The 27,858-nt window shown below is 42.0% G+C and overlaps 1 protein-coding gene across 3 annotated transcripts in view; it reads right to left on the bottom strand.

Moving 5' to 3' along the window:
• ubac2 (UBA domain containing 2) overlaps nucleotides 1-27,858 on the bottom strand; it is a 241,499-nt gene that overhangs the window by 34,177 nt on the left and 179,464 nt on the right. For all 3 annotated transcript variants that reach the window (XM_041199466.1, XM_041199467.1, XM_041199465.1), the window contains exon 7: nucleotides 23,242-23,487. In XM_041199466.1, the coding sequence (XP_041055400.1) occupies nucleotides 23,242-23,487 (246 nt within the window). The remainder of the gene's footprint in view (nucleotides 1-23,241; nucleotides 23,488-27,858) is intronic.

Genomic DNA, 27,858 nt, shown 5'->3' with positions numbered 1-27,858 from the left:
ATACCCTGGGATGGTGATGGTTATGTCTGGGACATTGTCTGTAAGGTGTGATTCCATGAGGATGACTATGTCAGGCTGTTGCTTGACTAGTCTCTGTGAGACAGCCCTCCCAATAGTCCCCAGATGTTAGCAAGGAGGACTTTGCAGGATTGACAGTGCTGAGATTGCCTAGGTTGATGCCGGGTGGTCCGCACAGTTTCATTCCTTTTTTGTGACTTTGTAGCAATTTGTTACAACTGAGTGGCTTGCTAGACTGTTATCATATTGTTCTTTCAGGGAGTTTGCTGTGTACCAAATTGGCAGCATGTTTCCTCACATTACAACAGGGACTACACTTCAAAAGTGACTGTAAGATGCTTCTGGACATCCTAAGGTTGTGAAGCAGCAAAAGCTTAAGAATGATCAAATACAACAATAGACCGATAATAGTAAAAGTTGAACAACTGAGCCTCGGTCATTATCAGCAGAATGGTCATTTAAGTTTGTTGCAGAAGTTGTTGAAAGGAAAAAGCAGGTAAATGAACAATGTTCTCTCCAACATCATTGGCATGCTGCCAAACAAAAAATCTAATTTGGGCATAAGGAAGTGCAAAGATTTCTAAGCTCCAGTTACAGTGAGAGGAAATAAAACAACTGTTAAACCAAATGGAAGTCAAAAACAGACTCAAAGTTACCTCCAACCCTTCAACTAATTTGGGTTACACACTGAACTTTATTATCTATTGGGTCTTAACACTGGATTTTGGAGTCATATTTCCCACAGTTTGAGCAGTTGGTGCAATCTAATTGTTGTGCAAAAGAAAACAGCTTTGTCCATTTGCAATCATATTCTTCCTGCGAGATCAATCTAGAGTGAGTGGAAGTTTATTACTTTATTACCACATGTTGAAAAGCTCAGGTCAAGTGACTGAAGCCTTAACTCCTTTCTGAAATGCTTAAAATTCAAGTCTCTTAACAGAACAGAGCTTGACACAAAAGAGCGAGGGGGCCCCAAGTAGGAATGGAACAAAAAATGTTCAACATACACGACAAGATTTTGTGAATTTTGGGTTTCTGCCATTGTGCAGGAATATAATACCAACATAGTACTGGATGTGAAGGTTGTGAGATGATGGAGGTCTCCAAGATTATGAAGGATTAGACAAAGTAATATAGCGATAGCTTGCACTGGTTGCGGAGACGCTTAAAAATAGGACACACGCTTAAGATAATGGCAAAACAAACTGAAGGAGTAGATAGAATTTATCTGACACAGAGGGTGGTTAGAATGCAAAACATATGGTCACAAACCATGGTTGAACTGAAATCCACAAATTCTTTCAAAAGGAAACTTGACAGATGTTTCAAAAAAAGAGAATGCAGATTGTGTGGAAAAATGGAATGAGGCTTGATGGCTCTTCTAGAGAAAAATAGAACAGCAACAACTTGATGGGCAGACTGGCTTTTTTCGTGCTGTAACAATCAATAGATCAAGATGTGATATGTAGGTTAATGAGGCCAAAGTGAACGATTAAATAAGATGTCAATGGGGAACAAAGATATTCTTGTGTCTTGGATTTATTAATATCCCTCTAGTCAACTGGTTGATACAAGCAACTTCCTTGCAGTGCAAGCCTTGAGGCAGCCACTTGGAGATGTACAAGAGCAGGCCAAAGCGAGTTTCTACTTCTCTACTTCTTGTGGGAAGCATTCACATTATACTTGTTGCCTCAACAACACCAACTTGCTATATATGGCACCTTTGACATAGCAAAAAGTTTCAAGTCACTTCACAGGAGTGTTATCAAACAAAATTTGACACCATAAAGAGATATTAGGAAAGGCGACATAAAGCTTGGTAAAGAGGTAGGTTTTAAGGAGCATCTTAAAGGAGGGGTCTAGGCAGCTGAAGACAAGGCTGCCAATGTTGAAGCAGTTAAAGTTGGGGATATGTAAGAGGCCAGAAAGGGAGGAGCACAGAAATCTGGGTAGTAGTAGTGCTGGAGGAGGTTACAGAGATGGGGAAAGGGATGAAAGCATGCAAGGATTTGAAAACAAGGATGAGAAGTTTAAAATGGGGGTGTTGGTGGATCAGGAACCAATTTAAATGAACCTCGCTGTCAGAACTCCCAGAATTGGGAATCCACCAAAGATTGTGGGAGAAAAGTTCTTTTTTACCATATTGCTTCACACTGCACTTGGAACATACATTACTTGTTCCATTCTTAGTTAATAAAAACAAACGTTGAACTTCTTGAGGCAAAAAATACATCACGCATTTTCTTTATCCTTTTACCTTATTGAAGAATCTGGGATTTTACCATGTTATGACTTACTTCTTTTGACAGAAATTACAACTTAATGAGTCAGTGTCTTTCAGGAATGACGACTGTCTAGACACACAATAAAAATGTCAAATCTATGATTGCTGGAGTCATAGAGCAAGGACTAATACCAGGGTGCACAAAACAACAGTTACAACTTGTCATGTCTTCAGGGAAAACACAGGCATCACCTCACAGCCCAGCCCCACACAATCTCTTTTATAGACTTTCAGAATTAAACTGTAAAACAAAAAGTAATGTGTGCTCCTGTAACAATCAACCAGGGGTGCAATATTTAAACGACATCACATCAAAAGGTCCAGTTACTTATATCACTGACCCATCTCTCCAAGTAAATGGAATTGGACATGGACACCAGTCAAGGCAGCAAGAAATCCAACATCTGCAATTGCACTCCTTTGGTCAGATTAACATGTCATGAGCATGCTAATTTTTGGACAGCACTGTTATTTCCCTTTTGGAGAAGTGGGTGGTGGAAAGGGCAGTGAGTTTGAGCACTATTCCTTTTATAGGTTTCTGGTTCTGTGTCATGTTGCTTTGGCGAAAATTCCAAGCAGAGCCCAGGTATTTCTCAACTAGATGAGCTAATTAATTGGAACCATAATTTCTAACTGGAAATGTCACTTCTATTGTGGAAAGGCAATGGGGTAGGATCAGAGAGTTATAGAATCATAGATGAATGACCTCTTTCTCTGCTGTATCCATTTGGTGTGCTAAGCCTACGCCAGCTCTTGCAGGAGCAATTTAGCTAGTCTCGCTTAGCCCCCAGCCCTGCAACTTTCTTCCACTCAGGTGCTTATCCAATTCAATCTGAGTGAAGCAAAAATAAAAGCAAAATTCTGCGGATGCAGGAAATCTGAAATAAAAACGGAAAATGCTGGAAAAACTCAACAGGTTTGGCAGCATTTGTGGAGACAGAAACAGAGTTAAAGCTCCGGGTCCATATGACTCTTCTTCAGAGCTTATTTCAAGCTGATTGAATCTACCTCCACCACATTCTCAGGCAGTGCATTCCAGAATGTAACCACTCGCTGCGTGAAAAAGTTTTCCCTCATGCCATCTTTGGTTCTTCTGCTATTTTCTTTAAATCTTTGTCCTCTGGCTCTCATCACTTCCACCAGTGGAACAGTTTCTCCCAATCTACTCTGTCTAGACCTCTCATGATTTTGAATACCTCCATCAGATTAATTAATTCATTCGATAAAAGATAATCCCAGGCAAAGGCATTGGCACAGAAAAGAAAAAGCTTGCATTTATACAGAGTCTTCCATGACCTCAAGACGTTTCACTGTGCTTCATGGCCAATGAAGTACTTCTGAAATGCAGCCGCTGCTATAATGTGGCAACCATGGCAGTCAATTTCTGCACAGCAAGCTCCCACAAACTGTAAGGGATGAGCACTGGATAATCTGTTTATTTTTTTGAACGATGTTGGTTGAGGATAAATATTGGCCCCAAGACACTGCAGAAACTCCACTGCTTTCATTCAAAATAATGCCATGGGATCTTTCACGTCCACCTGAGAGGGTAGACAGGTTTGTGGTTTAACATGCTTAAATTAGGTAAACTACCGATTCTCTGGGCTGTGATTGGTGCAAATCCAGTGAGACCAAAAGAAAGAAGGAAGGGCGAGAATATTATAATTAAACTAAAGGCATTTGGTCTACATAAAAGATCATTTTTCAAACTGATTCAACCAAGTTTAAGCTCAATTCCCCAACTTTCTTACGTGTTGCAGGAAATTCTATAGTGTGTTGAGAATATTTTGTTTATATTCTGCATAAAACTGTTAATAGTTAAATAAACTGCACATTTAAATGATTAGACTGCTACCAAACTTTGCCATTTGTTTAAATGGCAACAGGAGGGTACAGGATCTGACCAGTATTATTATGTGACTACTTTTATTTTATAGCGTTGTTAATGTAGTAAAAGGATCCAAGGCTCCTCAGAGAAGCATTATCAAACAATATTTGACACTGAGCCATATAAGGAGGTGTTCGGGCAGGTGATCAAAAGCTTTGCCAAAGAGTAGATTTTAAGGGTAAGGTCACTGGACAAGTAATCCAGGGGCCTAGTCTAATGCTCTCGGGAAATGGGTTCAAAACCCACCAAGGCAACTGGTAGAGTTCAAATTCAAATAATAAATCTGGAATATAAAGCAAATGGTGACCATGAAATTATCATTACTTGTTGTAAAAAGCCATTCGTTTCACCAATGCCTTTTGGGGAAGGAAACCTGCTGTCCTTGGTCTGGTCTACCTGAGACTCCAGGCCCACAGCAATGTGGTTGAATCTTAACTGCCCTCTGAAATGGTCCTGCAAGTCATCCAGTACAAGGGCAATTAGGGATAGACAACAAATGTTGGCCTCAGCAGTGATGCCCACATCCCATAAAAGAACAATGAAAAATGAAGAGAGGGGTTTAGGGAGGGAATTTCAGAGCTTAGGGCCTAAGCAGTTGAAGAGACGGCCGCCAATTGTGGGGTAATTAAAATAAGGGATTCTCAAGAGGCCAAATTTAGATAAGCACAGAGATCTTGGAGGGGTGGTGGAGTTGGAGGGGTTTACAGAGACATGGAGGAGGAGCAAGGCCATGAAGCGATTGGAAAACAAGGGTGATAATTTTAAAATCAAGGCATTGCTTGACTGGGAGCCAATGTAGGTCAGCGAGCACAGGGGTTATGGGCGAATGGGATTGAGTGCGACTAAGCGTGCAGGCAGCAGAGCTTTGCATGGATTCAAATTTATGGGGGTTCGAATGTCGGAGGCTGGCCAGGCGTGCATTCCAATAGTCAAGTATAGAGGTAGTAAAGAGGTAGGATGAGAGTCACAACAGCAGATTTGCTGATACAGTGATGGTGTCAGGCAATGATAGGGAGATGGAAATAGGCAGGCTTAGTGATGGTGCAGACATGTGGTTGAAAGCTTACTCAGGGTGAAATGTAACTTGAAGGTTGCAAATAGTCTGGTTCAATCTCAGGCAGCTGTTAGAGAAAGGGAGGGAGGTGACAGCTAGGGAATAATGTTTGTAGCAGGGTTCAATGGCAATAGCTTCAGTCTTCCCAATATTTAATTGGAAGAAACTTGATAGAAGATAACTGGAAGAATTAGGAGTTCAAAACAAAAGTGCTGAGCAACTTTGATCATTTTTCCACTCTCCATTGATGGAACTATCCTGTTGGTATTCCAGAACAGAAGTGACATTTTCAACTTTTTACACAGAATCTTTCAGCACAGAAACAGGCCATTCGGTCCAACTGGTTTATGTCGGTGTTTACGCTCCACATGAGCCTCCTCCAAACCCTTCTTCTTCTCACTCTATCAGCAGAACTTTCTGTTACTTTCTCCCTCACCTTGAAGGGTTTTGGATAATAAGGAGAGGCTGCTTCCATGGTAACCAGAGGACATCGATTACAGGCAAAAAAAAAACCAGATGAAAATAAGATGTATGCAACAAGTTGTTGCGATCTGGAATGAAATGGTGTGGAAGCAGCTTCAGTAGAAATTTTGAAAAGGGATTTGAATACTTGAGGAGGAAAAATATTAATTGGATAGCTCTTTCAAACTTTCAAAGAGCTGGCAGAGGCATGATAGGCCAAATGGTTTCACTCTGTGCTGTAACACTCTATGGTTTTATCTACTTCCCTTTTCAACACATCTATTATGTTTGCCTCTAACACTCCTTCTGGTAGCAAGTTTCACAATCTGACCACTCTTTCGGTAAAGAAGTTTCTTCTGAATTTATTAGTGACTGGATTATATTTATGACTGCTAGTTTTGGAAAAAGAAATTAGGCCATCTAATTTTGTTACAGTTGTTGTTGAACTATCAAAGCCTGTAACAGGGGAGGGATTTACCAAGGGCTTGGAGAAACCACAAGCTAATCTAGGTCAGTCAGCCTGATTTCTCAACAAGTTTGGCCAACCTTATAGAACCCTTTGAAGGAAGTAAGAGAGAGTAAAGGTGAAGAAAATGCAGGGGGTCTGGTATATGGATGTTTGAAAAGTATCAGATAAGGCACTCAAGAAATACGCGCCAAAGATAATGTACAAATAACGTGGCATTGTAGAGACAATCTGGAGAATGGAAAGCAAAGGGTAGGGACAAAAGGAAGTTTTTCGGAATGGAAAGATGTTGTGGGTGACATTCATCATGCCCTGTGCTGGCTCTTCGAAAGAACTATCCAATTAGCTCCATCCTTTCACCCTTTTCCCATAGTCCTTCAAGCACATCCAATTGCCTTTACAAAGTTACTACTGAATCTGCTACCACTACCCCTCCAGGCAGCACCTTCCAGATCATGACAACTCACTGTGTCAAAAAACAAAGTATGCCCCCACTGATTCTTTTGTTAATTGTATTTATTTTATAGCTAAATAATTTGGACTTAAGAACTGTGAACAATATTAAAATTTGTGGTACACATATAAATTGTAAGGGATTATTATGGAAAAAAAATGAAGAAGATTATGAGACTGTGGGGATCCTTTAACAGAATGGAACATGCTCTTTGTACCAGAGCCCCTAATTGGGTACACTAACAAGGTAGGCATGACGCCATTAACACAAATCTTCTCTCAATGACTGGTATTACATGGATGAGTACTTCCCACCATGGCAGATGGTGGAATTTGAATTCAGTAAAAAAAAAATCTGGAATTAAAGTCTAATGATGACCATGAAGGCATTGCCGATTGTTGTAAAAACCCATCTGCTCACTAATATTCTTCAGGGAAGGACATCTGATGTCCTTACCCCATCTGGCCTACACATGACTCAGACCCACAGTAATCTGGTTGACTCTTAAATGCCCTCTGAAATGGCTGAGCAAGCCAGTCACTTGTAACAAACCACTACAAAGTCACAAAAAAGGAATGAAAGTGGATGGACCACCCGGCATTGACCTAGGCACCGGTAGCGCAACAGCAATCTCAGCGCCGTTGGCCTGCAAAGTCCTCCTTACTAACATCTGGGGGCTAGTGCCAAAACTGGGAGAGCTGTCTCACTGAGCAGTCAATCAACAGCCTGACACAGTCATCCTCATGGAAACATATCTTACAGATAATGTCCCAGACACCACCACCATCACCATCCTTGGGTGTGTCCTGACCCGCCAGCAGGACAGGCCCAGCAGAGGCGGCAGCACATTGTATACAGTCAGAAGGGAGTCGCCCTGGGAGTCCTCAACATCGACCATGGAATCAGGTCAAACGTGGGCAAGGAAGCCTCCTGTTTACCACGTAACACCCTCCCTCAGCTGATGAATCATTGCTCCTCCATGTTGAACACTCACCATCTTGACTTGGAAGTATATCGTTGTTCCTTCACTGTCGCTGGGTCAAAATCCTGGAACTCCCTCCCGAACAACACTGTGGGTGTACCTACACCACATGGACTGCAGCAGTTCAAGAAGGCAGCTCACCACCATACTTCTCAACGGCAACTACGGATGGACAATAAATGTTGGCCTAACCAGCGAAATCCACACCCCGTGAATGAATAGGAAGTACTCAGGCAAATGGTCCATCTAAGCTGCCTGTGTGCACAGTTGTGCAGCAATTTTAAAGAGATTGCATGCACAATAAAAAAGAAAAACTTGCATTTATACAGCACTTTTCACAACTGCTGAACATTTCAAAGCACTTCACAGCCACCAAAATACTTAATTGTAACCATTGTTGTAATGTATGAAAACGCGGTGGCCAATTTGCCCATAGCAAGGTCTCACTGACAGCAATGACCGTACAATTGGTTTTTGAGAGTTGATTAAGGGATCAATATTGGCCAGGACACTGGAGAAAACTTCCCTGCACTTCTTCGAAATAGTGACAATGGGGTCTTTCACATCCACCTGAGATAGCAGGCTTGTTGTCTCACCTGAAAGATAGCATCTCCGACAGTACAGCACTCCCTTAGTACTGCACAGGAGTGTCAGCTGAGATTTATGTGCTCAAGGTCTGGAGAGAACATTGACTCAGGCAGTTAATTCGACATCAAGTGAAATTTGTTTTTTTTGCCATTTACCAGCATAAATGTTCCCTTTCTGCAAAAGAGACCGAGACAGGAAAACCTCATTGCAGCTGACACCCTGATGAAATCTGGGTCAGAATTTAATCACCTGCCTTCATGTAAGCATAGTTAGCTTAAGAAGCTTTATAATTTTAAGCAAGGTCACTTATTCACTTATAAGCAACCTTTGGTCTACCTTCTGGTGCTGAGGGACATGAAACTCCTCCCTTGGGGTAATGAGAAAAAATGAAAGACTTATCCTAACTCCCTTTACTTCATTTATACCACATCTTTCACAATCTCAACACATCTGAAAGTGCTTCACAGGTAACTGACTGCAGCGGTTCAAGAAGACTTCACACCACCACCTGCTAAAGGACAATTAGGGTTGGGCAATAAATGCTGGCCTAGCCAGTGACGCTCACATCCCGTAAGTGAATAAAAAAAACTTTACAAAGCGTAAACACCATTGTCATGTAGGAAAAGCAGTCAACTATCACACAGCAAACACCCCAAACAGCAATGTGACCCATTAACCAGATAATCTGCCTGGCTTCCTCCTCTTGAAACAGTGCTGTGAGATCATTTTCGTCCATGGTAAGGGGCAGATTGGGCCTCCATTTCATGCCTCATCTGAAAGATGGCACCTCTGACAGTGTGGCATACCCTCATTATTGCACTTGGGTGTCTGCCTAGATTTTGTGCTCAAGTCCCTGGAGTAGGACTGGAGCCCATAACTTTCAGACTCAGAGACGAGAGTGCAATGCACTAAGCCAAGCTGACAATGTCAAGAAGCATTTCTGCATGCAAAGGATACTAGAAAATCTGGTACTCTCTCTCCCAAGAAACTATTGTGGCTGGGTGTCAAGTTAAGATTTCAAAACTGTGATTGATCGATTTTTTTTGTTAGATGAGGGTATTAATTCAGAGTTACAGAACCAAAGAGGGTAGATCTGATCAAATGGTGGAACTGGCTTGAAGGGCTGAATGGCCTCCTCCTGCTCGTGTCTTGCCACTAATTTCAACCTGTGCTCCTTACATGGATGTGCTCTCTAGCGCTTCCAGATCAAAGATTGTGGCGAATCTGATTACACATAAGTTCTGAGGAAAATAACCTAAGCCAAATCTTGGTGGGCTTTACAAGAGCAGGGCAAGCCAGTGCCATTTCAACTCACCAAGTCAAGATTAGTGTTAGGAGTGGGAAGTCACATGCGGGGTTGGAAAACTAGCACAGCGGCTGTAAATGAAACCTGCTGCTGTTTACAGGAGCAATGGAGAATTGGAGAACTAGAATCTAACACACAAAGTTCAGAAGACAAGAGTCACAGTTCTCTCTTGTTTCCTAGAATGAAACATTTGGGCCAACATGTCAGTGCTGGCTCTTTGAAAGAGCTATTCAATTAGTCCCACTTCCCCCTGGTCTTGCCCCATAGAACAGCAATCTTTTCAACTCTGTATCCAATTCCCTTTGCAGAGTTACTATTGAATCTGCTTCCACCACCCTTTCAAGCAGGTTCACAACATGCTGTGGAAATTTTTTTTTCTCAGCATCCCTCTTCGCAGGGCAAAGAGGAGGGAGTGAGACTGATTGGATAGCTCTGTGAAAGAACTGAATGGCCTCCGCAGAATGTATGACTCTACGACTCTCATCTCACTGCGATTTGACTGCAAAAAATTCAACCAGATACATAAAACTGAAAACACTTAGCAGATAATGGGTATAAAGATGAAACTGCAAATGCTATTGAATAGATCACACCTATGATGGTAGAACGTAGGATTGCACTTGTAGTTGGCTGTTTTATACATCCGCCGAGCAAACAAGTCTGGCTAACTTGTTAAGATTGCTTCTGCATTAACAACACCACCAACACCGGATTGACAATTGTGGCCGGATCAAAGGAAATAACATTCAGTCAAGAACGCACGGAGATGTTCATATGAATCAGGTCCCTAACAACAACAGCAACTTGCATTTCTATAAATTCTCTTAATGCAGTAAACCATCTTGGGGTGCTTCACAGGAGCATCATCAAACCAAATTTGACCATGAACCACATATGGAGAGATTAGGATAAGTTATCAAAAAATTAATCAAAAATTTAGGTTTTAAAGAGCATCTTAAAGGAAGACAGAAATGTGTAGATGTGGAGAGGTTTAGGGAGGGAATTCCAGAGCTTAGGGCCCAGGCAGCTGAAGGCACAGCTGCTAATGATGGAGTGAAGAAAACTGAAAATGTAAAAGAGGCCAGAATTGGACGAGAGCAGAATTCTAGGAGGGCTGGAGGAGTTTGCAGAGATAGGGAGCTGCATTGAGGGATTTGTAAACAAGGATATGAATTTTAAAATTGAGGAGTGACTGGTCAGGTATGTAAGTCAGAGAGAACAGGGGTGATGAGTGAACATGACTTTCTGAAACTCAGGGTACAAACGGTAGAGTTTTGGTTGGGCAGAAGGTTACTGAGCACATTCTATTGTTGCGGGCAATTCCATTATGTTAACACATTTTAAATTCCATTGTGCAGTTTAAGCACTATTCCCTCCAATCTATCCTTGACTACTTTGACTACACAAGCTACTCTTCTTAAAAGAAGGCTGATAAATTCAACTCAACCCATTCAGTAATTAATCTCCACTTTGAAGTGTTGTTTATTTGCTCAATTTAAATTATTGGGTAACTTCAAATGTTTCAGCTCAAAGTATAGTAGGAGTGTGATATGCAGTTCGTCACATTAGACTCGAAATGTTAACTCTGTTTCTCTCTCCACAGATACTGCCAGACCTGCTGAGTTTTTCCAGCATTTTTCTGTTTTTATTTCATCATTTTAGTGTCGGTCTTATGGTCTTAGTGGATAGCACTCTCACCTGAGTCAGACAGTTGTGGGTTCAGATAAGGGAGCTCCAGAGGAGCTCAAAATCCTAATTATCACTCCAGCGCAGTCATGAAGGAGTGCTCTACTCGCAGGAGTGCCGTCTTTCGGATGAGACATTGCCTAAGGTCTTGTCTTCCATCTCTCTAGTCTCCTCGGTCAATATTTATCCCTCAACCATCATCACTAAATCATTTATCACACGGCTGTTTTTGAGAGCCTGCTGTGCGCAAATTGGCTGCTGCATTTCCTACACTTCAATAAGTGACCACATTTCACAAAATACTTTGTTTGCTGTAAATTGCCTTGCGATATCCTGAGGTTCTGAAAGATACTATATAAATGTAAGCTCCTTCTTTCTTTAGTGAGGGTGCTTCATTGGGAAGTTCCCCGAGGAGTGAGAGGAAAGACGGAAGCATACCTTACCTAAAAGTTTTCTTATATCACAGTTCATTATTTTTCTAGCCTTTTTTTTAGCTGAAGGTGTTCCAATGAATCATTTGTGTAATTAAGTTTTTGGTTATCCATGTTGCAGGTGGTTTATATGATGGGAAGAATTGCATTAATCTAGTTCTGCTTTCGAAAGCTATGATGGTATTGAACTTAAATGGGTTGATCGAGTGTATCTTCTGATGGTTTGCATACTTATAATTTTGATTCTGTTAGATTAACTTCTTTGTTCTAAGGTCAACAAGAGCATATTTGTTTCTTGATAGAGATAATTGTGAAGGAATCTCAACAGACACCCATTACAGAATTAACTTACACTGCTGCATTAGTAAAGTTCAATGACTATCCATTGCCACCACAAAAAAAACATGGTAACAATCCCCCCAAAAATGCCACTTGTTCAAAATCAGTCTATTGTCTGGTGCAAGGAGCATCAAAACAAAACCTCACTGGAAAGAACAGAGTTGGAAGAGTTTTCATTGAGACTGATAACTATGAAGACCACAGAGGGTGGTGAAATAAACAAACTTGGCTGGGAAGCTGAGTGACCTAGATTGCAGACTTCACAGGAACATTGATCTCACATGCAGGCCTTAGACCCAGTTTCCATGTACACGGTTCCACTTAAAGTTGGTAAGATGACATTCAGCCTGAGGATACCGAGGGAAGTAAGGTTAGAAATTGCAGAGGCACTGGCCATAATCTTCCAATCCTCTTTTGGTACAGCGACGATGTCAGAGGATTGGAGAAATGCAAATGTTTCACCCCTCATAAAAAAAGGATATAAGGATAAATCTAGCAACTACAGGCCAGTCAGTTTAATTGCAGTAGTGGGAAATCTTTTAGAAACAACTATCTGGGAAAAAAAATTAACAATCACTTGCACAAATGTGGATTAATTAAGGAAACTCAGCACAGACTCGTTAAAGGCAAATCATGTTTCACTCACTTGATTGAGTTTTTCGACAAGGTAACATAGGATTGATGGAAGTAATGCAGTTGATGTAGTGCACATGGACTTCCAAAAGGCATTTGATAAAGTGTTTCACAACAGCAAAGTTGAAGCTCAAAGGCTATATCCTTCAATTCTAGCCTCTTGCACATCCCCAATTTCATCCCTGCACTGCTGGCAGCTTTGGAAGTCCCTCCCAAAAGCTCTCATCTCCTTCTCGATGTTCCCTAACTTACCTCTCTGATCAAGCTTTTGATCACTTCATGGGTCAAATTTTCTCTGATTACACTCTGGTCAAGCGCCTTGGGATGTTTTATTATGCTATAGAAGTAAAATAAAAATATATACGTTACACTAGAGAAATGGAAGTTGCTGTTATTGTTAGGTCTTTCCCCTGTGTATAATTAAGAGTAAACACTGTGGTAACCATCAATCTGCTCCCACTATTTTATGCTGTAGTTCATTGAACCAACTTTCACCCTATTGCCACAATTGTGAATTTTAAAGAAGCATGCATCTCTACTTGAATTGGAGAGAACCCGTTAAACTAAAACTGTCTAGGTCAAATTGAATTCCCACATGAAAGCTTTGAGGTGCACTAAGAATTTTTTTGCACCACAGTATAGTGCAGCAGACAGTGTTCTCTAGCCACATTATCTGCTTCAAGGTAGCTATGTTTACAACGCTGAAACCATGAGTTTGCACTCTTGGTCCATCTGGGTATAAAATAAGCCAAATATTTTGACACACACACCTCGTATTTTTGTTCATCCATTGTCAAACAAAGTGCCTGCACTGTCAATTATTACAAAGGCTTCAAATCTCTTTATTACAGTATTTCTGTTGCTACCAGCTCTTCCTTGACCTTCATTTAATGCAAGTTCTTGGTCACATTGCTGTGACCTGTACATGACCCTTAATTACATGAGTGTCACCAAATGATGTGATCACTTCCACAAACATTCACAGTTGATGCATCATTGAACTATTTTCTGAGTGTGCTTGGGACAAAGTCATAAATGTCACCTTGGATGACTAGATTAACTCATTGCTCCACCTGATCCCTCCTAGTGTCTTCGACACTACTGACCACTTCCACTTGCTCTGCCTCCCTGGCACCACTCTCGCAGTTCCACTTCTATCTGTCCAAATTAGAGTTATCAAGCTCCTTCTAACGGTTTCTCCTGTACAGTCACTTCTGGTATGCTCCAGGAGTAAAAGTGCTGATTCCCTTCTATTCAATATCCACACGCTACTCCTTGTAAGATATTCTATTCTTGAATACAGATATATGTAGGTTTGGGGTTTAGTTTAATCTCATTTTCAGGTTTTTGTTTTATTTTTGCTCAAACAGTTTGAAGGTTTGTACCATAGCTACAAATAATAAAATGGTTACATTTTTCATTCTGTTTGTGTTAGGTTTTATATTACGGTACAATCTAGCTGACTGTGCTGGTGTTTCCTGCTGATATGAATGATGGGTGATTCATGCTGTTGATCTGACTTTGTCAAAACATTGGGAAATTAAATCATCTTGAGATGGCAAATGAGATAATGTGCCCAGGATGTTCAGGGTTTCATGCTTAATGGTAAACAAGTTAGCGTCTCCTGTACATGTCACATCCCTTTTAAAATACACATCCTTGTTTCCAAGTCCCATCGTGGCCTCACTCTTCATCTCATCTCTATAACCTCTTCCGGCCCCGCAAGTCTCCGAGATACCTCCACTTCTCCAGTTCTGGCTCCTTCAGCAATCTTGATTTTAATTGCTCCTCAATAGGTGGCTGTGCCTTCAGCTGCCTAAGCCCTAAGTTCTGGAATTCCCTCCCTAAACATTGCCACCTCTCTATCTCTCTTCCCATCTTCAAGAAGCTCCTTAAAACCTACCTCTTTGACCAGGTTTTTGGCTATTTGCCCCAATATCACCTTTACACAGAGGACAAATGGGGCAATACTATTTACTTCCCTGCATGATAACTCCTTGATGATACTGAAGGTTTCCAGACTTGGTCAAACATAATAAAGGGTCTACATTGCAACCGTAACTGGTGTCAGATTCAAATTCTCTTAAACCCTACATTAACAAACAGGCAGTAATTTCTAACAGATGTGTCAACAACAGCTAGGTTTGTCTCTTCACTGGCACTATTCCCACCAAGGCTGTTGAGGAAATTTGAACTGTCTGTCCAGCATGAAATCTTGGACAAGCATTAACTAGCTACAGCTTATTGGATATAGATAAGTTCAACCTTTTGGATACCTTTCCAAGTAACTGCTGCTGTTACAGGTTAACCAGCATCAGCCCAAGGTGAAAACGCCCGCTAATTACAGACAACAAATAAGCAACCCAAGATCACACTAGCTTGCGTGCAGAGTTATTGGTACGGAGATCGAAAAAGGAACAACAGCCTTAAAAACAGACAATGCTGATAAAAAAGGGACTTGCCAAAAGACAACAGTCAAATCAAAACTGCTGCATAAGTTTAAAATTATGAAAGGTTTAGATAGAGGAAATAAAGAAAAACTGTTGCTAAGCGCGGAGGGGGTTGATAACCAGATTTAAACTGATTGGCAAAAGGAAATGAGGAAAAAGGAATTTTTACACAATTAGTTAGGATTTGAAAGGCACTGCCTGATAATGGGTGGATAAAGTCAATGGAGTATTCATTTCTCAAATGCTCTCATCACCAAACGCCACTCTCAAGTTTCAGTTAATTCAGTACTGTCCTCTCTCGCACAAACACCATTAGCCCAATTTTGCCCAAAGCCATTGGTTCCTTTTCTCCACCAAATCATCAAAATTCTTGGCATCATTTTCAGATCCCTCTATATGACCTCCTTCAACTTTACTTTGGAAACCTTCTCCAGTCATATATGTCAGCCCAAACCCTAAGTTCCTCTGAAACTGATTACATCTTGTCCTCTGTACTCTACACTTCACTGTTGGAGGGCATTTTGCCCTTGCCTGATTCTCTTTCCAAAACCACTTTGCCTTCCTACATCTGTCCAATCCTTCACAAGCTTCCTAAAAGCTCATGCACTGCAAATACTGAGCTCCCACTCTTGGCAATGTCTTAGTCACTGCCCAGTCCACTTTCTTTGTGAAGTGCTGGTGCATTCTTCTACCTGAGGACTGCTACATAAAAGGCTGTCAGTGTAGGCTTCACAATAAACTCTGTTAAAAATGCAGGATGAGATTTATAACACGGTTAGTGGCTGGTGGTGTGTTACAGTTCACTCAGGGAGCCCGAATTGCTGTGGCAACGTGCATTTTTACATGCTAGTTGTAGTCCGAAGCTATGGTAGAGGTCCCAGCTTTCTTTCCATCACATGGCTGATCAGGCATCTCTCCCACTCTTACTGCCATTGGCATGTGTTGGAAAGATTTGCAGGTTGTTACTCAACCTGTTTGGCCGTGTTATGGATGCGCCTTCCTTGGCTATCAAGTCCTGGGGTGGAGCTTGAACCCGGAGCTTCTGACTCAGAGGCAAGGACACCACCCACAGCGCCACAAGACTGCCTCTGACACAGTTAGTAGTTTAACACAATAGTTCCATAGTCTATTCTTTCCTCCTCTGTCAATCTTCTTCTTTCCCTGAGTTACTGGCTTCTAGCTGGGATATAATTTGGGGACGGGAGGTGGGGGGGGGGAACATAGAGTGCAACAAGGGACCGAGATAGGGAGACATGGAGGGATGAATGCAAAGAAAATAAAGGTTGCACAAATGGTGGGTTTTGCACATTTAAAAGTGGAGATTGGGAGAGGTTTCTTCTCATGTCCTCTGTTATCTGCTGTTTGACTGACCCCCCAATCTTTGTTCCTATCTCATAGGAATGAGTAAAATACTGGAACAATAATAGGCTCCACGGCACTTCCAGTCCAGCTCAAAACCTCTCAATTTCACATCCTCAAAAAAACTTCTCCTATTTCCTCCCATGTCATCTGCCTCCCTGGGAAATCCAGCCATCTGTTCATCACCATTACACAAAGCATTTAAATCAAAATTGTCTATGTGCACTATTCATTTGCGTCAGCAGTGACTCAATGAACAGCTCCTGCCTTTAGAGACATTAACATAAAAATCCAGGCAGAAACTCCCATTGCTAAAGTGAAGGAATGCTGCACTGCTGGAGGTGCCATCTTTCAAGCAAGATGTAAAACCAAGGTCTTCTCAAGTGGACATAAAAGATCTCATGACATACTTTGAAGAAGAGCAATGGAGTTCTCCCAGTGTCCTGGCCAATATTTACCTCTCAACCAACATTACAAAAAGCAGATTATCTTGTTGCTATCACATTGCTATCTGTAAAATCTTCTGCAAACTGCCTGCAGGGTTTCCTATTTTACAACAGTGGCCACATTTCAAAAGTACTTTATTGTAAAATGCTCTGCAATATCCTGAGGCTGCGAAAAGTGCTTAAGAAATGCCAGTTCCCTGAACCTGAAGGGTCATTGATCTGAAACATTAACTCTGCTTCTCTCCACTGATGCTGCCTGGCCTGCTGAGTTTTTATAGCATTTCCTGCTTTTAAAAAGTTCTGCACCTCTTCTTCCTGCTAATGTTGGCAGCCTCACTTCTCGAGTAATGCACTCAGGAATTGAGGCTGGCATTTTCATCATGTAGAAGAGGTGCAGATACGTTTAAGGTAGCAGTGAGCACGAGCAATACATTAGGTGTTCACCAATTATATCAAAGAGCGTGAAGACAACAGGGAGACGAGCACAAAACTGGTCAGAATAACTAATGCATGATGATCCCTAGAAGTGCAGATAATGCAAATGATTTAGGGAGGGACAATTTGACTGTGTCTGCATTACCAACAACAACTTTGTATTAATACAGTGCCTGTAACATAATACAACATTCCAAGGCACTTCATAGGAACATTATCAAACAAATTCTGATACAAGTCATACAAGGAGATGGGTCAAAATGTTGTTTTAAACAGTGTCTTAAAGAATAAAAGTGAGGTAGGCATTGAGGTTTAGCGAGGGAATTCAAGAGAATATGGCCCAGGCAGCTGAGGGAATGACTCCTAACCATGGGCAAAGAAAATCAGGGATGCATAACAGGCCAGAAAAGCAGAGATCTCAGAGGGTTGCCAAGCTGGAGGAGGTTACAAAGATAAGGAGAGGCATGACCATGGGGAGATTTGAACACGAGGCTAACTGAGATCTTGCTTGACCGAATACTAGTGTGGGTCAGCGAGCACAGGGCTGATGGGTAAATGAGAATACGAGCAGCAAAGTTTTAGATCAGCTCAAGTTTACAGAAGGTGTAAAGTGGGAAACCAGACAGGGAAGCACTGGAATAGAGGTAACAAAGGCAAGGGTGAGGGTTTCAGCAACAAATGTGCTGAAGCAAGGACAGAGATGGGTAATGCCATGGGGATGGAACTAGGCAGTCTTTGCAAATGGAAAGGACAAGAAAACAATCGCACCATAAGTACTGATCACCATATGAAAATTGCTGTTTTTTTCCACTTTAGTTGTTAATACAGGATAGTACAAAATCAATAGAAGCTCAACAACTATATGATACTTATCAAATTCTGGCAAAGAGCTCTAATATCTAAATATTCCACCCTGCCTTCCTTTTTCTACAGTTTCCTCTCAAGTGTTTCCAGCATTGCCTGTTGTGGCTTTAAGTTTCTAGCATCTGCAGTATTTTGCCATTTAACTTTGTGGAACTATGTTTACATCATTCTCTACAGAATTTTTAAAAGGAGTATTAAATCTAACCGGAACAGAGAAGCTATGTTAAACTTGGTTAATTCAGAATCTGGGTTCGATAAATCTTACAATACTATGCATGGTTCTGATCTCCATATTATAATGATGATGTAGAGGATGTTCAAAAAAATTTACAAGGCTGATATCAGAACTGAGAGGGTAAAACTATCAGTAAAGATAGAAAAGGCTGGGGTTCTTTCCTGTAGATGAGGGAAGGTTGAAGTGTGCGGGGAGGAGTCACCTGATAGAAACATTTAAAATTATACAGGATTTGAAAAAATAGATGGAAAGTTGATGTTTTCACTTGTGGGGAGACCAAAACAAGGGGCCAAAAATATGAGAGTCACTAATAAATCAAGAAGGAATTTCTTTACCCAGAAAGTGCTAAGAATGCAGAACTCGCTATGACAGGGCATGGCTGAGGTGAGTCTATAAACTTAAGGGGAAGCTAGCCACATAAGGTGGAAAGAATTAGATAGTTATTTACTTATTTCCATTCAATTCATAAGCAATAAATGATCATGGTCACAGCATTTATGACATTTGTAAGATTCAATAATTCTGCACTTCTGGATTCTGTTTATATGGGAGAAGGAGGTCATAAGTATCAACTGGAAGGTTGGCTCCTTTATGCTGATAGGGTGAGATGAAGCAGGAAAGGAAGTGGGTCAACATGGAATATAAATACCACAATGGACCAGTGTGGCTGAATGGCCCATTTCTGTGCTGCAAGTTCCATTTAATATCAATATCATCACAATTAATATTGCCGCATCATTAGATTGTTTAAAGTGTCAATCCACAAAAAGAAATGGCAGAATGTCAGATTTTATATGCACTGTCTGTTATCAGTTGAAATAGGTTTCTGTGTGGGTGATGCAAATCATTGCCATGTACAAAATATGACAGCCTGGTTGAAAAGGTGTGGGAGGGCTACTGCACTGGCATGGGAGGAGGGATTAGATGGTGAAAGTGGAAAAAGTGAACTCAGAAATGGTGTGAAAGTGCTATGATTTACCTTAAATATAAGGTCATTTTTGAGCTGAGCTTAGTGGAAAAGCCTACAAAATTATATTTGTGAATTATCTCATGAACATTACTTTCCTAAATGAACATCATGCTACATGGTTTTGAAAGCTTAATATCTCCACATCCAGTGACCTTACTTTTAAAATTTGTTTCCATCTAAAACTAGGACCATTAACATATGGTAACTTCCGCGCTCCCCAATGTTGGATTTGGGGGATACTCCAAAGATGCGCTGGAGAATGCCTCTGGCAAGTTCCCAGGTAAGGGTTTGCATGGCAATTGCCCAGAAGTGCTAACTTCCTCTGGACAATTGCGCTGCGCTGGGAACCATCCAAAAATGCGATTTAAACCACAAACTGCGGATGGTTCCGCCGGGGTTACACAGATAGTTACCCATGGGCAGGATTGTCCCCCTGTCGGGGGGAGGGGAGGGTTTAGGAGCGGGCGCATGGAGGCGCACCTCCGATTGGCACCCCCAATTTTATGTGGGCGGGCCAATTAAGGCCTGCCCAGCGTGATGTCTGCCAGGAAGCGCTATGTGGTCCCTGTGCGGGTGGGGGGAGATTCCCTGAGCCGAGAGTACGCTCTTCCGCGCATGCGCATGAAAGAGTGACTCATCTCCCTGAGGCTAAGCGCAGCCTCAGGGAGATTGGCTCCACATTCAAAAGTCTTAAAAACAAAAAAAAAATTTCCCTGACACTGTGGGGTGTGGGGATAAGGGGGTCATTCTCAGGATGGCGGCCAATGACTAGTGGAGTTCTGCAGGAGTCAGTGTTGGGGCCACAACTTTTCACTTTATACATTAGTGATCTAGATGAAGGAACTGAGGGCATCCTGGCTAAGTTTGCAGATGATACAAAGATAGGTGGAGGGACAGGTAGTATTGAGGAGGCGGGGAGGCTGCAGAAGGATTTGGACAGGTTAGGAGAATGGGCAAAGAAGTGGCAGATGGAATACAACTTGGGCAAGTGTGAGATCATGCACTTTGGTAGGAAGAATAGAGGCATAGACTATTTTCCAAATGGGGAGAGAATTCAGAAATCTGGAGTGCAAAGGGACTTTGGAGTCCTAGTCCAGGATTCTCTTAAGGTTAACTTGCAGGTCGAAGCAGTAGTTGGGAAGGCAAATGCAATGTTGGCATTTATTTAGAACATAAAAGCAGGGATGTGCTGCTGAGGCTTTATAAGGCTCTGGTCAGACCACATTTAGAATATTGTGAGCAATTTTGGGCCCCATATCTCAGGAAGGATGTGCTGGCCCTAGAGAGGGTCCAGAGGAGGTTCACGAGAATGATCCCAGGAATGAAAGGCTTAACATATGAGGCAAAAACAGAATTACCTGGAAAAACTCAGCAGGTCTGGCAGCATCGGCGGAAAAGAAAAGAGTTGACGTTTCGAGTCCTCATGACCCTTCAACAGAACTGAGTGAATCTTAGGAAAGGGGTGAAATATAAGCTGATTTAAGGTCGTGGGTGGGGGGAGAAGATGTCACAGACAAAAGAACACAGAGGCATTGAAGATGGTGATACTATCTAAATGAATGTGCTAATTAAGAATGGATGGTAGGGCACTCAAGGTACAGCTTGAAATGCTGATCGTTCCCTCCAGGACACCCTGGTCCACTCCTCCATCACCCCCTACTCCTCAACCCCCTCCTATGGCACCACCCCATGCCCACACAAAAGATGCAACACCTGCCCCTTCACTTCCTCTCTCCTCACCGTCCAAGGGCCCAAACACTCCTTTCAAGTGAAGCAGCATTTCACTTGCATTTCCCCCAACTTAGTCTACTGCATTCGTTGCTCCCAATGTGGTCTCCTCTACATTGGAGAGACCAAACGTAAACTGGGCGACCGCTTTGCAGAACACCTGCGGTCTGTCCGCAAGAATGACCCAAACCTCCCTGTCGCTTGCCATTTCAACACTCCACCCTGCTCTCTTGCCCACATGTCTGTCCTTGGCTTGCTGCATTGTTCCAGTGAAGCCCAACGCAAACTGAAGGAACAGCACCTCATCTTCCGACTAGGCACTTTACAGCCTTCCGGACTGAATAGTGAATTCAACAACTTTAGATCTTGAACTCCCTCCTCCATCCCCACCCCTTTTCTGTTTCTTCCCCCTTCCTTTTGTTTTTACCAATAATTTATATAGCTTTTTCTTTTCCCACCTATTTCCATTATTTTTAAATCTTTTATGCCCTGCTAGCCTTTCCACCCCACCCCCACTAGAGCTATACTTGAGTGCCCTACCATCCATTCATAATTAGCACATTCGTTTAGATACTATCACCATCTTCAACGCCTATGTGTTCTTTTGTCTGTGACATCTTTTGATTATCTGCTCCTATCACTGCTTGCTTGTCCCTACAACCATACCACCACCCCCCACATCTCTCTCCACATCCCCCCTCTCCCCCTCCACTTCAACCAGCTTATATTTCACCCCTTTCCTAAGATTCACTCAGTTCTGTTGAAGGGTCATGAGGACTCGAAACGTCAACTCTTTTCTTCTCCGCCGATGCTGCCAGACCTGCTGAGTTTTTCCAGGTAATTCTGTTTCTGTTTTGGATTTCCAGCATCTGCAGTTTTTTGTTTTTAACATATGAGGAACGTTTGAGGACTCTGGGTCTATACTCGATGGAGTTTAGAAGGATGAGGGGGGATCTGATTGAAACTTACAGAATACTGAAAGGGTTGGATAGAGTGGACATGGGGAAGATGTTTCCATTAGTAGGAGAGACTAGGACTCTAGGGCACAGCCTCAGAGTAAAGGGAAGACCTTTCAGAACAGAGATGAGGAGAAACTTCTTTAGCCAGAGAGTGGTGAATCTACGGAATTCATTGCCACAGAAGGCTGTGGAGGCCAGGTCATTGAGTGTATTTAAGACCGAGATAGATAGGTTCTTGATTGGTAAGGGGATCAAAGTTTATGGGGAGAATGGGGTTGAGAAACTTATCAGCCATGATTGAATGGTGGAGTAGACCAAATGGCCTAATTTCTGCTCCTATGTCTTATGGTCTTATAATCCCAGGACCACCACCAACCCCCCAAACCCCCTCAACATCCAGACACCCCCAACCCCCAAATCCTATTTACTTACCTTAGACACTTACCTTCCCCTGGCCTGTCAATTTCCCTAGCCCTTTACACTTAACTGCTTTACAGCAGCTATGCCGTAAAAAAAGGGGGTGTGGTCTCCTTGAATATGCTGGATCTAGACTTCGCTGGGGCCTGCGAGGAGTCTTTTGATGCAGGTCCCAAGCAGCTTTGGCGATCCAAAATGTCAACGTTATTGTCAAGACCAGGTAAGAAGGTATTTATTTCTTCTCATTTCTGCAGGCCAGCTCTTTCTGATGCTAATTGGAGGTTACGGCCCATGATAATCACTCATAAGTTTAATACCGAATTCAGGAGAAACTTCTTCACCCAGAGAGTGGTGAGAATATGGAACTTGCTACCATGGGAGTGGTTGAGGTGAACAGCATAAATGTATTTAGGGGAAAGCTGAATAAACACATGAGGGGGAAAGGAATAGAAGGATATGCCGATAGGGTGAGATGAAAAGGGTGGGAGGAGGCTCATGTGGAGCAGAAACACTAGCACGGACCAGATGGGCCAAATGGCCTGTTTGTGTGTTGTAAATTCTAGTAGCTCTAATGCACCTTCCAAACACATGAATTCTACCATCTAGAAGGACAAGAGTATTAGGAGCATCACCATCTGAAAGTTCCCCATCAAGTCAGATGCCATCCTGACTGGTACTATATTCCTTTTTTTTTAACCATTGCTGGGTCAAAATCCTGGAACTCTCTCCTTAACAGCACTGTAGATGTACCTACACCACATGGACTGCAGCAGTTCAAGATTGTTACCTGCCATCGACGTCTTCTGTTGTTCTGGTTAAGCTGAGCCAGCATGAGTTGCTGATCCAGCAGTTCCATCCTCTGCTGTCTCTGAATTTCCAGGGTTGCGCCCATTCCTATGGGGGTCTCATGGGTGGGATCAGCAGATGAGAAGAGGGGTTCAAGGGTAAACGAGGCACATCTGGTTACCCACTTTGGTACACTAAATAATTGCTGCACCTTCAGCACATTGTAGTGGTAAACAATTCCAGAAAACTGCAAAGGAGCAAAAGGAAAAGGTAATTGGCAAATAGTAAAAGTACACGCGTTAGATCTCAGGTAATAGCACATAACAATGATCCTGCTTTCAGTAATGTCCCTAGACTAACGGAGTGATAGACAATTAGGCCCTGATCTTTACTGGAAAAGCATTTCTAAACAGAAAGGGGGAAGCTCTGGTCAAAAGGTCCACAAATACTGTGGAGTCTTGGGCATGTTTTTTTCCCCCAAGAGGGTCCCTGCCCAGAAACCAGCCAGATACCAAGATGCAGCACAGCTTTAGAGAACCTGGGGATGATTGTGTGGAGTTGGAGAGAAGCCGAGGGCAAGGATGGGGAAATTGATGATTGTGGGGAGTGGCGTGCGTGCTCTGGGAGAAAGGGAAAAGCAGACCAAATTGGGGGAGGTTGGGAGGAAGCACTTCTGCTCTTCTTGGACCACAAGCAGTGCTGGAAAAGAATTTACTTCTTCCATCAAACAGGAGTCACCTGCCTTTAAATGCTGGGTCTCCCAAGGTTGAGAAACAGGCTGACCAGGGCTAAACCTGGAATAGAGATGAACTCTGAGGCACACACAATTAAAATATTTAAACGAGTACCCTGTCTCCAGGGAGTGGGTTGTTTACCCATCCCCTGTCCGGTCTCCATTAAACTTTGAAGTTGGAAGGTTCGAGGTGGATTAGTTTTGGATTTGAGATTTTTAAAATTGTTAACAATTTATAAATTGTTAAAATTTAATTTTTAAAAAAATTTTTTACAACCTGAGTCAACTCAAACCCACCCAGTTTGGGAGTTAAAATGATTCCCAAAATGTGCTTGCTAATGCATTTACAAACCCTCAGTACTTGTTTAAATGGGAAGCAGCCAATTGAAGTTGTTCCTACTATGACTGTTTTTTATTCCTTTTCTGTACTGATTCTTTGGCGTTATTATAATTTTTATATTAAAATGTTTCCTTAAAAAACAAAGAACTTTGTTATATGGCTCATCTTTAAAAAAAATAGAACAAGTCTCAATGCAATAAAAAAAATGAACCATGAGCAGCAATTTGTGAATTTTTATTTTTGTTGCTTTCATGCCATTTAGGTCCCTCCCCAGCACCACACCTGGCAAGACCAGCTTTAGATGGCTCAGTTCCAAGAATTTGGCTGCACTGTTCCAGCAGGCAATTAGGGCATTTTTGAAATCGTTAAACTTGTCCATTTGCCATGGCAAGCCCCTTGCCCTTTACTTTCCACTGTTCCCCCATTATACTACAGTGTTCAGGAATATTTGAGGGGGAGGGGGGAATGGAAAATTAACTTCAATATAGGTAAGCATGAAGTACAGCATTTTCAGAGATGGAATAGGAATGCCATTTGCTCCAAGGAAAGTAAGAGTTTAAGTGGGAATAAGAGGATCTGACGGTACAACTTCACAAAGCATTACATGTAATAATGCAGGTTAACAAAGCCATAAAAATGCAAACAAAGCATTGGGGTTCGTTTCTAAAGAAATAGAATTTAAAAGCAGAGAAGTTATGTTAAATTTGTATAGAACCTTGGTTAGATCACACTCAGTACTATACCAGTTCTGGTCTCCATATTAGAAAGAGGCATATAAAGGATCAGCCTAATGTGAGCGGTGGCAAACCTTTCAGGGGCAATAAACCAGGGCAAAATTAAAGTCAACACTGATTTGTTAAAGCTAAATGGTATTTGACTAACTTGATCGTGCTCTTTAATGAAGAGGTTGACAAGGGTAGTGCGGTTGATGTATATATGGAATTTCAAAACACGTTTGATGAAGTGCCACATAATAGTCTGATTAGCAAAATTAATGTCAATGGGATTAAAAAGTCAGTGGCACTGTTGGTACATCACTGACTAGAGTACTGAAAGCAGAGAGTTGGTTGCTTCCCAGAACCAATGGAGGTTACTCTGAGGTGTTACCCAGGTATCAGTATCAGGACCACTTCTCTTTTTGATATATATTTGCGAGCTGATTTGCAGATGAAGCAAACAAACTATGTAGTAAGCAATGAGAATAGTAATGACTTCAGGAGGACCTTGGTAAAATAAGCAGGCACATGGCAGTGAAATTTAATACAGAGAAGTGTGAAGTGATAGATTTTAGTAGGTAGAATAAAGTGAGGTAATATTAATCTAATGGTACAATTTTAGAGAAGGTGTAGGAAAAGGCAGACCTGGGGGTGAATGTACACAAATCTTTGAAGGTGGCAGGACAAGTTGAAAAAAGGTGTCTCAGCTGTGGCTCAACTGGCAGCACTCTTGCCGCTGGATCAAAAGGTTGTGGGTTCAAGTCCCACTCTAGGACTTGAGCACAGAAATCTAGACTGAAACTCCAATGCCGTAATGGGGAGCACTGCACTACTGAAGATGCCATCTCTGCTCAGATGGTTGAGCACTTTGGTGGGGTCAACGAAGGCAATATATAGTGGTTCCCTTTGTTCACGGCATTTCTCCTGCAGCTGCTAGTCTAAGAAGATCATGTGGATCTTTTGGTTCTGCAGTAAGTTAATTCCATCTGCATACATTCATTATTAAGCTATTACTATCTGTGATGCCTTGGTCATATTCATTGGATGGATTTCAGCCATATACTCAAAGACATTCTGCAGAGTGAGCTGGTCATTAGGTCATGACCTGCTGAACATCGATACCTCTGTTAGAGGGACACCTGCAAGCGAGATATGAAGATGGCGGGCATCGACACAGGCAACTGGGAGACGGTTGCGGATGGCCATGACTTCTGATGGCTGACTATTTGGTGGGGCATTGGAAGAGGTGAGGAGAAATGGAAAATTCAGCTGGTTGATAAGAAGGCCCAGGGGATCCTGCATGTTCTTAGTCCACTGTCTTCATCTGCAGCAAACGTGGCAGAGACTGTCATGCCAGAGTGGGGCTCCTGAGCCACACTAGGCAATGTTCAACACAAAGTTGATCACCAAGTCGCAAACCATCATCTCACAAGACGGAAGACTGCTTTTTACAAATATAAGTTGTAAGTACTGCAGAATTGTAGTGCAATCCCACTCTACTGAGGATACACCTTAACAAGAAACAAAACCAGACATCATGATGAGATGGCAGAATAGGAACAACGCACACTCAGTTCTTGGGTTCAAATTTAACCTTGAGGGAGGAGCTTGGATTGCCTCATGAATAACCCAGGGAATGTTAAATGCCTTTTGGTCAGCTCCTTCTAATGGCTTCAGTAAAAGAAAAATCAAACTGATCAAGGGCCAGGCTCCACTTACTTATTCTCCTGAGTAAAGCTCTGCAAAATTCCTGTCCCCACTCAAAAAAAAACTGAAACAGAAATCTATCCTTTACACTTGTACAATTCGCCATTGGCTATTAACTTCCTTGGTGATTTTTCTTCAACTCTCATTCATTGTTCTCAGATTCAGTCAGCTGAAGGACGACCCATTCGGTCTCATTATTCATCTACATCCCCTTTTGCCAGCTATAATTAGTGAACAAAACCTACTGCACTTTCATTTCTAGTATCTAGTTAACTGCCTACAGAGCCAAACATGCCAACCAATGTACGCCAATCTCATGTGAAGGCTCTCCAAAGGCTGGGTCTCAGAAATATTCAAGGGCAGCTGTGCATCACATCGGGAATGTGCTGCAGAGGGACTGCACATGTATGTGTACATGAACAGTGATATGTCAGTCTTAAAGGGACCATAAAGCACAACCAGCTAGGCATTGCACAGAAAACAGAAGTTATAGGGAACATTGGTCCACAGCAATCTTTAAAAAAGGCATCATTTTATTATCTATATTTCAAAGCACATTTATCTAAAGCACAGTTTTTTAAAATAAAAAAAAATGCTTAATGCCTATCAAAGGCTTTTGAGCCATGCAAGTCACAAAGCGATACTTCCTTTCAATGGAAACATAAGGTGGTGTGATTTCCTGAGACGGCTGAAAGTCAAGACTCAGAAGATCTTAGAAGCTTAAATATTGTTCAATGCACGTGTTAAACAAAATAAGAGAGTTTGTGTCCATGCGTGCAACTCACTCATCTTCTTAACATCGTTCCACCTTCATCCAAAAGCAATAAGAATTTCAGTTACAACACGACAACTCGTGGGTTGTGACTTTAAAGTAATTTTATTGAATGTAAAATCCAACCAAGTGAATTTTGTTGAACACACTCTGCCATTTTATTCTGAAACAAAAGGCTCATGGAAATTGTGTTACCATTTCATTATAGTTCAGCTCCAGGTGAGCTTCAATGCATTTAACAAAGTTACTCCCTGCCCAATGTACTACAGCTGAAGTCAAGGAATGGCCTTGCATGTTCGATCCTGGTAAAACAGCCAACCATTTCTTTTAATGAATCAGTCCAGTTTTCA

The sequence above is a fragment of the Carcharodon carcharias genome, chromosome 11 (assembly GCF_017639515.1).
Source record: "Carcharodon carcharias isolate sCarCar2 chromosome 11, sCarCar2.pri, whole genome shotgun sequence".
Classification (NCBI taxonomy): domain Eukaryota; kingdom Metazoa; phylum Chordata; class Chondrichthyes; order Lamniformes; family Lamnidae; genus Carcharodon; species Carcharodon carcharias.
The sequence above is the reverse complement of the archived record's forward strand: the minus strand, read 5'-3'. Positions and strand labels throughout refer to the sequence as shown.